At 46.2% G+C, this 12,143-nt stretch overlaps 1 protein-coding gene across 3 annotated transcripts in view; it reads left to right on the plus strand.

Annotated features, from left to right (window-relative positions):
• Positions 1–4,496, plus strand: part of LOC308461786 (C-type lectin BpLec-like) — a 64,855-nt gene extending 60,359 nt beyond the window's left edge. For all 3 annotated transcript variants that reach the window (XM_080978952.1, XM_080978953.1, XM_080978954.1), the window contains 2 exons: positions 74–188; positions 4,238–4,496. In XM_080978952.1, coding sequence (XP_080835078.1) covers positions 74–188; positions 4,238–4,299 — 177 coding nt within the window. In that variant the 3' untranslated portion in view covers positions 4,300–4,496. The remainder of the gene's footprint in view (positions 1–73; positions 189–4,237) is intronic.
• Positions 4,497–12,143: the final 7,647 nt, after the last annotated feature.

Genomic DNA, 12,143 nt, shown 5'->3' on the forward strand with positions numbered 1-12,143 from the left:
CTCTCCATGTGACCTTTGCATTGGCCTCCTCGTATCAAATGAATGTATGATCTGTTCCATCATATTGCTGCAGAAAGGGCATTGGAAGTGGTCGGATGACGAGATCTACAATTACAAAGGCTGGGATTTTAATCGCCCAGACAACTACAACAATGAAGAATATTGTGTGCATCTGCTAAAGGAGACAGGTAAGCAAGCAATTTGTAGGGACTGACTAAAAAAATGCCTATCACTCCATCAGTTTCAAGTATTTCAAAGGGTAGTATCTGATTTTAAAAATGAGAAAAATCAAACTCAAAATATTCTGGTTAGTCATTGCTACTGATGGTCCATTCATTTGAAAAGGTTTACTCTGGGTATTAGTTGATTGGATACACTCTCAGCCTGGTGCGTCTCTGTACTAAGGTTCACAAGTCAATATCTCTGGAGATCTGACCAGAAGTGGTCCTACGTATTGATATTTTAGGGAAACTTCCAATCATACCATGAAGCAGAATCTTTTTCTGCAGTCAGCCTTCATTCTTCGGTTGCATGTGATCACATATTTTGTTCAGAAAACAGTGGTTGCCAAAGTAAGATCTGGGTTATGCCATCTTATACTCTATCATGTTTCTTAACAAAATGATTAGGCTCAAACAGCATTTAATAATACTAAGAATAATATTCATTCATTCTCTATCTGGGTGTCTCCCAAAAGAATATTAATAGCATGATAAAACATTTAAGACTTTGAAGCCAGGGGATCAGTGAGTGACCTTCATATGTTTGGTTAGTTCTGGGTCACAGCCCTGTTGTGAGTCCTGAAAAGGCCAGACTCACTGGAACAAACTGTGGGAAATGTTTTTAAATGCTTTAAAATAGGTTTTTAATCTGTGGCATTTTTAATTTTGGTTTTTTGTTTTGTTTTTCTCTGTTGGGGTGGGATAAACATTTAGTTGGGGCTGGGGATTAGTTTAATTTTAGTGTAATTGTAATTTGGTTGTTGTTGTTGTTGTTGTTAGCTTCTACTGTTTTATTGGTTCATTGTATAGTTTGTATTCTGTTCTGAAGGAGAGAAGGTCAGGGCTGCCTGGGAGTGGGCCCCAGCCAATAGAATGACTGAGGCAGGTTCCACAGGTGGGGTTGCACTGGGACACCCAATCTCAGTGATCATGGGTAGGAGGAGGAGTTACGCTAAGACCAGACCATGTCATTACCGAGGAGGCAGGTTTGGTCATTGTTTGAAGACTATCCCTGCCTCTGGGTCTGGTCTTGACCGGAAGGATACTGGAATAAACAAGGGAGAGCCACATGACCTGAAGGTGCTGCTGTGCAATGCCAGGTCAATGATTCATAAGACCACTGCCATCCATGACTTGATTGTGGATGGAGGACTTGACCTGGCATGTGTAACAGAGACTTGGTTGGATGAAGCAAATGGCCTGTCCTTGTCGCTGCTTGTCCACCAGGTTTCTCTTACACACAGCAACCCAGGTCATATGGGCAGGGAGGCGAGGTTGCAGTGAGTTTTAGGAACTCATTAGCTTGCACTAGGTGTCCTATTGGGAAGACCCAGTTTTCTGAGCCTGTGTTCTGGAAGTTGGACAACAGGATTCCTTTTGGTGACCGACCTCCCCACTGTACCAAGGATTCCCTGGCCGAGCTGCTTCAGGTCATGGCAGATGGTCTCCTGGAGACACCTAGTTTGGTTGTCCTAGGGGATTTTAACATCCATGCTGACACAACCTTATAATGGGCTGCTTGGGACTTTGTGGAAAGCATGGTCTCCATGAGGCTGTCCCTGAATGAATTTGGCCCAACTCATAGTCGCAGACATGTCTTAGACCTGGAGTTCACCTCTATGGATGTGGGTGATGTGACACTAAGAAAAAGCAAAAAGAAAGCAAAAAGAAAGAAGTGCCATGGTCAGATCACCTCCTGGTGTCGTGACCCTTCCCCTCTGCAGGGAGGTGGGACCGATTTGGATCCGCCTCCACCCCACTAAATGGATTCAAATGGTTTGCAGAGAGTGGTGTTGTTGTCTTCCACTGCCTCCCACTCCTGTCTTCCACTGCCTCCCATAGTTTGGTCAAATTCATGCTGGTAGCTTCAAGAACACTGTCCAACCATCTCGTCCTCTGTCATCCTCTTCTCCTTGTGCCCTCCATCTTTCCCAACATCAGGGTCTTTTTCAGGGAGTCTTCTCTTCTCATGAGGTGGCCAAAGTAGGGGATGTTTTATCCCATGTTGATGGCCTTTCAGCTGATTCCCCTCTGGCCCGCTGGAATGCAGAGTTAACCAGAGCTATTGACTGTCTGGCTCCGAAGCACTCTCTCCAACTGCATGGAGCCTGGCAGCCTCATGGTTTTATCCAGAGCTGAGGGTGATGAAACAATCACTGAGGTGGCAATAGCGCCAGTGGTGGAAATCGGACCAGAAACGGGTTAGAGCTCAATGTCGAGCCTACCAAGTGGCAATAGCGATGGTGAAGAGGTCCTTCTTCACTGCCTCTATTGCATCTGCAGAAAACAGCAGCAGGAGACTCTTTCAGGTGGTTCACAATCTTAACAGAACCACCTTCACCATTGGGGCCTGGTAACGACCCCAAGATCTCCTGCAATGATTTTGCAACTTTTTTGCAGGCAAAGCCGCTCAGATTCGGAAAGAGGTAGACACCATCATGGGAGCCGGGCTGGGGCAGGAGAGTGCTAGAGTCCTGTCTATTCCAGTTGCATGGGATCAGTTCCAATCTGTTACCTCCGAGGATGTGGACAGGCTGCTTGGATGAGTGAAACTGACCACCTGTCTCCTCGATCCTTGCCCATCCTGGCTCATAAAAGTGAGCCGGGAAGGGCAGGGTGATGGGCTCCGGGGGATAGTGAATGCTTCCCTCTGTGAGCAAGCTTTCCTGGAACCGCTGAAAGAGGCAGTTATTAAACCGCGTCTTTAAAAAACATCTTTGGACATGGCCAATATGGACAACTATCACCCAGTCTCAAATCTTCCATTCTTGGGCAAAGTGACTGAGCAGGTGGTTGCTGAACAACTCCAAGCACGCCTGGAGGATGCGGACCATTTGGATCCCTTCCAATTGGGATTCAGGCCTCATCATGGGACTGAAACTGCCTTGGTCACGCTGGTCAATGATCTCTGGTGGGTTAGGGACAAAGGTGAAAGCTGTTTCCTAGTTCTGCTGGATCTCTCAGCGGCCTTTGATACCATCAACCATGACATCCTTCTGGACTGTCTAGAGGCACTAGGAGTTGGGGGCACTGTTATATAGTGGTTCTGCTCCTTCCTCCTGGGCCATGTTCAGAAAGTGGTGGTGGGGGGTGAGTGTTCAGACCCCTGGGCTCTCACTTGTGGGGTGCCTCAGGGTTCTGTCCTCTCCCCCATGCTTTTCAACATCTACATGCAGGCTGGGAGAGATCATCAGCAGGTTTGGGCTGGGTGTTCATCAGTATGCGGATGATACCCAGCTCTACCTCTCTTTCAAATCAGAACCAGTGTAGGCGGTGAAGGTCCTTTTTGAGTGTCTGGAGGCAGTTGGAGGATGGATGGCAGCTAACAGATTGAGGCTGAATCCTGACAAGACAGAAGTATTGTTTTGGGGGGACATGGGGATGGCAGGTGTGGAGGACTCTCTGGTTCTGAATGGGGTAACTGTGTACCTGAAGGACCAGATGTGCAGCCTGGGACTCATTGTAGACTCACAGCTGTCCGTGGAGGCACAGGCCAATTCTGTGTTCAGGGCAGCTGCCTACCAGCTCCATCTGGTATGCAGGCTGAGACCCTACCTGCCTGCAGACTGTCTCGCCAGAGTGGTGCATGCTCTAGTTATCTTGGACTACTGCAATGTGCTCTGTGTGGGGCTACCTTTGAAGGTGAGCCAGAAACTACAACTAATGCAGAATGCGGCAGCTAGACTGGTGACTGGGAGTGGCTGCAGAGACCATATAACACCGGTCCTGAAAGACCTACATTGGCTCCCACTACGTTTCTGAGCACAATTCAAAGTGTTGGTGCTGATCTTGATAGCCCTCAATGGACTCATCCCAGTATACCTGAAGGAGTGTCTCCACCCCCATTGTTCAACCTGGGCACAGAGGTCCAGCTCTGAGGGCCTTCTGGTGGTTCCCTCACTATTATTAAAGTCTGAATCCATTTTATTCCCCCTACACATTGGGGAAAGGAATAATAGGCAATAAGAAGTAACTTTCCTTATTTCTTGAATTATAATTTTTGTTTTGAATTTCAGGTTTTAAGACGTGGAATGATGTAAAATGCAACAACACGTACGCCTTCATCTGCAAGCAATAACTCTAAAGGAGACTTCCCTTCTCCACTGTGTTGGCTGGGAAGCTGCCTTGACATTATATGTATTTCTGCTCTCTCTCATCACTTTCAAAATAGCCATTGCTATAGAGATGCCTCTTCAATTTCCCTCTTCCCTTTGAAATTTTCTTGGACCTGCAGCAGAGCATCATCTTAATAAATTCTCTTCCATGCATATTTTCCTTATTGCATTGCTGTTCTGCTTTGTCCATCCATACTTACAAGTACGGCCACCCCACCCATGAGGCAAGGTGAAGTTCTTGCCTCAGACGGCAAGCTGGGATGGGTAGCAGATTGGCCTCCTGCTCTTGTTGACTCTCTCCTCCGTCTCCACCAGCCTGCCCTGCTTGCATCCACATTCCCTCCTATAATGCAAGGACATCATAGATGATAGGAGAGACCTGCCCCTGTTACATGGGTGCATTGTGTATGTGCCCTGAGGGAATGGCGAAGAGAATGATGATGAGGGCATTGGCACTGGAAGGCCTTTTCTGGGTGAGTGCCAGCTGCCCACAAGTGGGGACCTGGGGGTGAGTGACAGGGGTGTCATGTGAGCTGGAATTGCATGGGGTGGCAGGAGCTGAAGTCACAGGAGGAGAGAAGCTTATCCTGGCTCTGCCTTTACCTCTTCCACAAACCCAAGTGCTCAATCCCTTCCTGAAGCCATTTACTAGGTACTGGAGTCAGGAACATTGGCATGTTGCTGTTAGTTAGGATAAGCCTGACTTTCAGCATAGCTGACAAGAAAGGCTGTAGAGGATTGGTTCCTCCTTTGCAAGGTGTGTAGTTCTTGGGCAGGCAGGTGAAGCAGGAAAGAACAGCATCCCCTACCATGTAAAGGAGGCCCATTGTCTTTTAGACTTCTTAACTATGATTCTTGGGGGTGCAATTTTCTCATTTGCTTCAGTTGCCAGTATGCCTTGGGCTGGCCCTGCCTTGGGGACACTTCTTCTACCATCACCGCTGCTCACAACACAGAGAGCATTCATACCTCAAAGTAGCTACAAATCCCATCCTAAAGCAGACTCATTTTCTCAGAGCTCCTCAGCACGGTTTATACTATGACCAGAATTGTGGAAGCCATAAAGTGAGGATAGGGAAAATTAGAAGAGGACCCCACAGCATGTGACTGTTGGGATACATCCGGGGAGACGGGGGCAATTGGCAGGCCCCCAGCTGGCTCTAGCCCACCGGCCGGCGGCCGGGCAAACTCCGGTTCTTGGAACAGCATCAAAACTGTGACTCAAGCCTCAGAGACCTTTAGAGACTGAGCACGCAAGCTTGTAAGTTACATTCAAGCATTTGCATGCTTCTGGAAATCTAGTGGAATAAACCACAAGTTTAACATTTATTTTTGTGCTATTTCCTTCGAGGGGGAAAAAAGATATGTTTGCAAGCCTGGAATCCACTTGCAAGTCTAGAAGTCTGTATAGGACTATGCACCACCTGAGGCCATGCAAGTTGCTCCACAAGTGCCTTTCACAAAAAAAAGATGTTTGCAGAGCATCACACACAGAGACAGACACACACAGACAGACACACCAGATCGACTGTTCAACAGTTTGCTCAATGGGCATAGATGAAGCTCCACTAGAAGACTTTCTTTTAGAAAAACTGCTTGCAGAGCACTACTGGTGTGAATAAAATTGAGCTGGACATGGCAGATTACAGATGCATGAGCACATGAGAAAACAGGATAAAAGCACTGGCTTTTTGATCAGTAAAACTAATGAATTAAACTCCTTGTGTTCGGGCTGCCCAAATAGATTCCCAGTCTAATAGCACAGAGGGTTGTTAGACTGATTTTTGGGCTGCTATGCAAAGGTCTTCAACCTCAAATGGATCTGTCCCTGAGGTTCTTACACATAGTCTCATACCATGTGGCAAGCAGACTGATACTGTGCATTGTATATCTTTTGAATTATGAGCCCCTCTTCCGGCTACACAAATTAAAGATGCTCATGTCTGGCCTTGTCTCGGTGTCTCTGTCTCTAGGCAAAAGGACAAAACCGTGCATGCTGGCAATCTTGTAAGGCCATTTCACCCATTACACAGTAGCAAACCCAGCAAAGGGAAAGCCCTAGGTTGTCCCTCAATGGGGTATTTTTCTCTATAATATGTATATCCTGAATGCAACCCAAGATCAGAGGGGAAATCAGAGAGACCAAGTCTACTATGTCTACCTGTCAGGTTTCAGGGAATCCGATCCCCCCTCCCTCATGGCTGGCTGCCAGAAATGGGAAAACAAGGTGTTCTTACCAAGATAATTTATTCAATATTCACAGAGACATAGGATGTCGCCTCTCAGATAATGGTGTTGCTCCAAATGTCCCACCCCTCCGTCTCTCCTATTATACATCATTCCTACATCAGCTACATCTGTGTGTTCTGCCTCTGAGCTTTCTGTTCTCCTACTCTCAATGCCCACCAGGACCTGAGAGGGGAGTTCAGGAATGCTTCCTAAAGACACTGAGTCTGTCAGCTGTCTCTCCCCTAGTTCTTTTTCCTCCTCCTGCTTGTCATCCAGTATCTCCCAGCTTCTCCCCTCTGCAGCCTCCGAATTATTACCTTCTGCAAACCACTGTTCTAAATCTATGCTGTCTCCTCTTTGAAGGGCAGAAGAAGGGGGGAGCGGTCTCCACCATTCCTCCTCAGTCCAGTCTGCTAGGACCTCCCTGACTCCAACAAGACTGTGTCCAGAGGTGATCATCTGTGCTCTCCCCCTTTACATTTTCTATCACTTAATCATTGTCATGAGGGCAATGTAAACTTTTATTTGGGAGACAGAGTATCCTCTTGCAACTTATGACTCATCAGGACATTCAGATAACTAAAGCTAGAGCAAGAGGATTGATATGCAAGCTGGCATATCCAGTGATAACTAGAAGGTGGGTGGAAGTTGTTGCGCTTGTGCTAGGCTTGCTTTGAGTAATCAAAGGGAACCACATAAACCACAGGTGGTTCCTGAATTACCATGGAATATGTTGGGTGTAGATGCACTTGAACTTGGCTCTCCCCCTTTTCTTCTTGTGGTTGATGTTTTTCAATATTGAGAAACATCGAGGCTGCCTTGGAAGATGGCAGTAACTGTGACTGTTAAGTTTAAAGTCAGATTACCAGATTTTTTTCCCAATGAATCCAGGGACACTTTTCAGCTTCCTACTAAATAGATGGATTTTGTCAGGGGACTGATTTGTAAATCCGGGGACTGTCCCTGGGAAACGGGGACATCTGGAAACCTTAGTTTAAAGCTATGTTCATGGGTCATGGAATTCCTGGGATAGCTGTGTGTGATAATATGCCCTTCACTAAGAGTGTCGACTGTTTGCTCATGATTGGGGGTTTTGAACACAGCATTAGAAGCTGTTCATCTGGTGGCAATTTCGTTTTTCAACAAAACCAAGCAACTGAGACTGCTAGAAACTTGAGATGGTGACCGGCCAGTCAAGTCCACCCAAGCTAGGGCTGGGGGCTCTTCTCCTTACAAAGCATATTAAGGGAGTTCGCTTTATCCATCTACGCTACCCAATGCCCTTTCTACCACAAGAGTGTTTGCTGCCCATCCCAGCTACCTTTAAAAGGACCAGCTGCTGCCTTGCCCGGCCTCCTTCCTCCTTTTCCTCATGTAGAGGAGACTTACCCATTTCTCCCTCCCTTCCTCGGTTTAGAGGCTCTCTCTGGGGCTTGTAGTCGCCACCGGTTATCAGAGCCAGAAAGGAATTTAACTCCCAACAACAGTTGCCTCTAGGCTGAAAATTTTTTTGCTATTCTTTCAGTGAGTAGCAGGAGTTTTACTAGATCACCCTTGTTCTTTGTCAGAACTTGGTGGAAACTGCTGGGTAGACAGCTAAAGGGCAACCCCTTTAAGAGGCCTTGAGAGGTGAACAACCCCTGGTTTTAGCTTGGACTGGGCTGGGCTGGGCTGGTCGCTTGGCCACCTCAAATTTCCAGCACTCCCAGTCACTTGCTTTTATACCATTCCTGGGCCCTTAATGCTGGATAATGTTCCCAAGGAATGTCCTGGAAGGTGTGCCAGGAAACCCAGCAAGATGGGCAGGGTATAAACAAAATTAGTAGTTGTATAGTCATCGTTGTAGTAGCCTTGGTTTCTGCCCTCATTTAGACCATTATATGGGCTGCCAATGACTACACAGCAACATTATGTTCATGTTTTAAGTATTTTTTAAGAAGTGCTTGTACTCAAAACCCTTTGCAGTTGTTTTTCAGGTGTGAATTTCTTTGGAAATTGGGCATATAGTTCTTGGGGAGTAGATAACAGCAATGTCAGTTCTTTCCCAGTCCTAACTGGAGATGCCAGGAATTGAACCTTCTGCATGGAAGACACATGCTCTGCCACTGAACTACTGTCCTTTGTAGGGATGGGGAGAGACAGAGAAAAGCGGTGGGATTAAATTTGGATTGTGGGTGGAAGAAAATGAATTTTGAGCTGGGTAAGAGGCATGGAGAAGGAGAAAGCCCCAGTTTCCAGTTTTAAAGTAATCTTTACTTTAAAGTTCTGGTATCTCAGTAAGATAAGCAAGATGAGAGTTTGGTAATGTCTCCCTGAAGCCATCCTGGTATAGCAACAATGCTTGCTCTCGCACAGAGATGAAGAAGCCGTAGAAAGCAAGAAAATGAACAGGGTGCCTCTAACGTTTCTTTGTCACTAGGTGGCAGCAGAAAGCAAGGATTGAATTCTGTGTTGGTTGGGGAATCATCAAGAATGTTGATCAGTATACAAATATGAACAGTTGCATTTCCACAAATAAGTGCTGTGCTTGGTTCATTTCATTCACAAAACCAGGTTTTTAAAACCAATTTCTCTATTTATGAAAACAAATGGACTGACATTTTTATTTTTATTTTTGCATGCCGCATCAGAGACAATAAAGTCAAGACTGGAAGTGGGTGGTATATACATTTTAGACCAGGAGTGGGGGGGGGGTGTTTTATCAGCCTAGGGGGCCACCGTTCCTTCTGTTCAAGCTTCCAGGGGCTCCTTGCCAGCAGTGGGCATAGCAACAAATAAAAATCTTATCTTTGTGTTGTAGGTTATTTTCTACACACTCGTTGTTGTTGTTTAGTCGTTTAGTCGTGTCCGACTCTTCGTGACCCCATGGACCAGAGCACGCCAGACACTCCTGTCTTCCACTGCCTCCCGCAGTTTGGTCAGACTCATGTTTGTAGCTTCGAGAACACTGTCCAACCATCTTGTCCTCTGTCGTCCCCTTCTCCTTGTGCCCTCCATCTTTCCCAACATCAGGGTCTTTTTCTAGGGACTCTTCTCTTCTCATGAGGTGGCCAAAGTATTGAAGCCTCAGCTTCAGGATCTGTCCTTCCAGTGAGCACTCAGGGCTGATTTCCTTCAGAATGGATAGGTTTGATCTTCTGGCAGTCCATGGGAGTCCAGCTCTCACTTCCATACTTCACTACTGGGAAAACCATGGCTTTAACTATACGGACCTTTGTTGGCAAGGTGATGTCTCTGCTTTTTAAGATGCTGTCTAGGTTTGTCATTGCTTTTCTCCCAAGAAGCAGGTGTCTTTTAATTTCATGACTGCTGTCACCATCTGCAGTGATCATGGAGCCCAAGAAAGTAAAATCTCTCACTGCCTCCATTTCTTCCCCTTCTATTTGCCAGGAGGTGATGGGACCAGTGGCCATGATCTTAGGTTTTTTTTATGCTGAGCTTCAGACCATATTTTGCGCTCTCCTCTTTCACCCTCATTAAGAGGTTCTTTAATTCCTCTTCACTTTCTGCCATCAAAGGTTGTTGATATTTCTTCTGGCAATCTTAATTCCGGCTCGGGATTCATCCAGTCATACAAACACCCTATCTTCCTTCCAGAGAAGCAGCAGACATGATCAGAGCTTAAGGGCACATTCCAGCCATTCAGAATCATCTGGGGTGGCAATTTTCGTTCTGCTCAGGGGGACCCTTGATGTCTGCAGAAAATATTAAGTGGGATCAATGTGCTTGTTTGGAAAAGCATTCCAAGACTGCCCTTCACAGGACTGCACCAGTAGGACCCCAGTAAGGATGGCCAGACAAACCAGCAGGCAGCTAGAGACCAGCATGGTGGGGTCTAAGAATCTACTGGGAGGGAAAGGAAAAGGGAGAAAAAGGGGAGAAGTTAAAGAGATGCCTATTTCTTAAGTGGGGGAGGGGGACAAGAACCCTTATACACCTTATAGGAAATGTAGTGGCAGAATTTGGAGCATTTGTGGGAAGCCTCTATGGAAACAAAGTTAAATATGATTGGATGAGACCTGATATAAACAGCTGCATTCCATCTTGTCTGTGACAAGCAGACTGGTACTGTGCATTGTATTGTATCTATTGAATTATGAACCCCTCCTCCGGCTACACAAATTAAAGATAATCATCTCTGGCCTTGTCTCAGTGTCTCTAGGCAAAAGGACACAATGTGGTCCTGCAACGTGGCATTTCTCCTTCCAAGGAATATTGTTTCTTAAAACAAAGTCCTGGTTCTTTGAGATGGCCATCAGTCACTGGGACTTGCTTCTCCTCTTTGGCAACTTTGCAGAGCTTGACCTTTCAAATATCACCTTATTCGCTTGTCATTTATACTCAGTTCAAACCTGAATATGTTAAAATTAGTATCATTATCAAGGTAACAAGCATATATCCACAAAATCTTCAGACCCATTTTGCAAAATAGTATCTGACTTATTTTGGTGTGTGACATGTATGCACAGTTACCTGGGTAAAACTCATAGGTAGGGATGGAGTGGCTATACTACCGATTTTTGTTGTTCTGGGTATAATATGCAATACTACCTCTTCATTTCTATTTATCAGGACAGCTAGATGGAAATTCCATCTTACAGGTGCGATTCTCCTTCCCAGGGCTATTTTTCTTGAAAAAGAGGGGCTGGAACCTTCCACGACATAGCTGTCAACTTTCCCCTTTTCTTGTGAGGAATCCTATTCAGAATAAGGGAATTTCCCTTAAACAAAGGGAAAAGTTGACAGCTATGCACCACGAACACCCCCCTTGCTCTCTTATAATGGCAACGGCACCATCTGAGAGGTTTTAGGACTGAGTTCTGGTGAGTTCCACCTGGGGAAAAAGCCTGCCCTTGCCCACTCCACAAAGACACACAGAGAATTCATATCTCCATTTTTGGAGACAGTATATATCTCACTGCAGAAAAAAATAGGACTCTCTTCTGGTCAAAGTTCAGGGGCTGCCAATGTGGTGCTCACAAAATATATTTAAGCAAGGGGGACCTCAGGGCAGGGCATTGACTAATGTCAATGGGCCCTGCCAGAAAGTGGATTCTTAACAGCTGCCCAAGAATGACAGGGGCTGCCTCCAGCTTTAGAAAGGAGCGAGTCAAGTGGAAAACTTCTCGTACAGCTGCTTTCCAAGCATGGCACAATTGGAAGTGTTGGCGAGACCTGAGACAAACAGCTGCATCCCATCCCATGGCAGTGGGGTCATCAGCAGCAGAGACTCAACTGTATGGATGACTCAAATGTTGGACTCCATCCCCTCCCCTTTTGTTGCTTAGGAACCTGCCTTAAACTGCATGATTATCAGAATCATCATCTTGCTTCCACCCCTTCCTCTGCTAAATAAACTTTTGTAATCACCCATCTCCCACCATTACGTTAAATTACCTACTGGTTTCCCCCCTTCTTCCTTTCAGGAAATCTGGGGGCTGGTTGACTGTTGGGATTGCCAAATGTTTTATACTCCCACCCCCTGCAGCAAGTTATGATGAATCTTTTTCAAGCCAAGAGCCACACTCATTTCTGGGCTACCTTCTGAGGGCCACATGCCAAAGGCAAGCAGGGCCAG

Source organism: Podarcis pityusensis (genome assembly GCF_964106645.2).
Source record: "Podarcis pityusensis genome assembly, chromosome: 13".
NCBI classification, from domain to species: Eukaryota; Metazoa; Chordata; class Lepidosauria; order Squamata; family Lacertidae; genus Podarcis; species Podarcis pityusensis.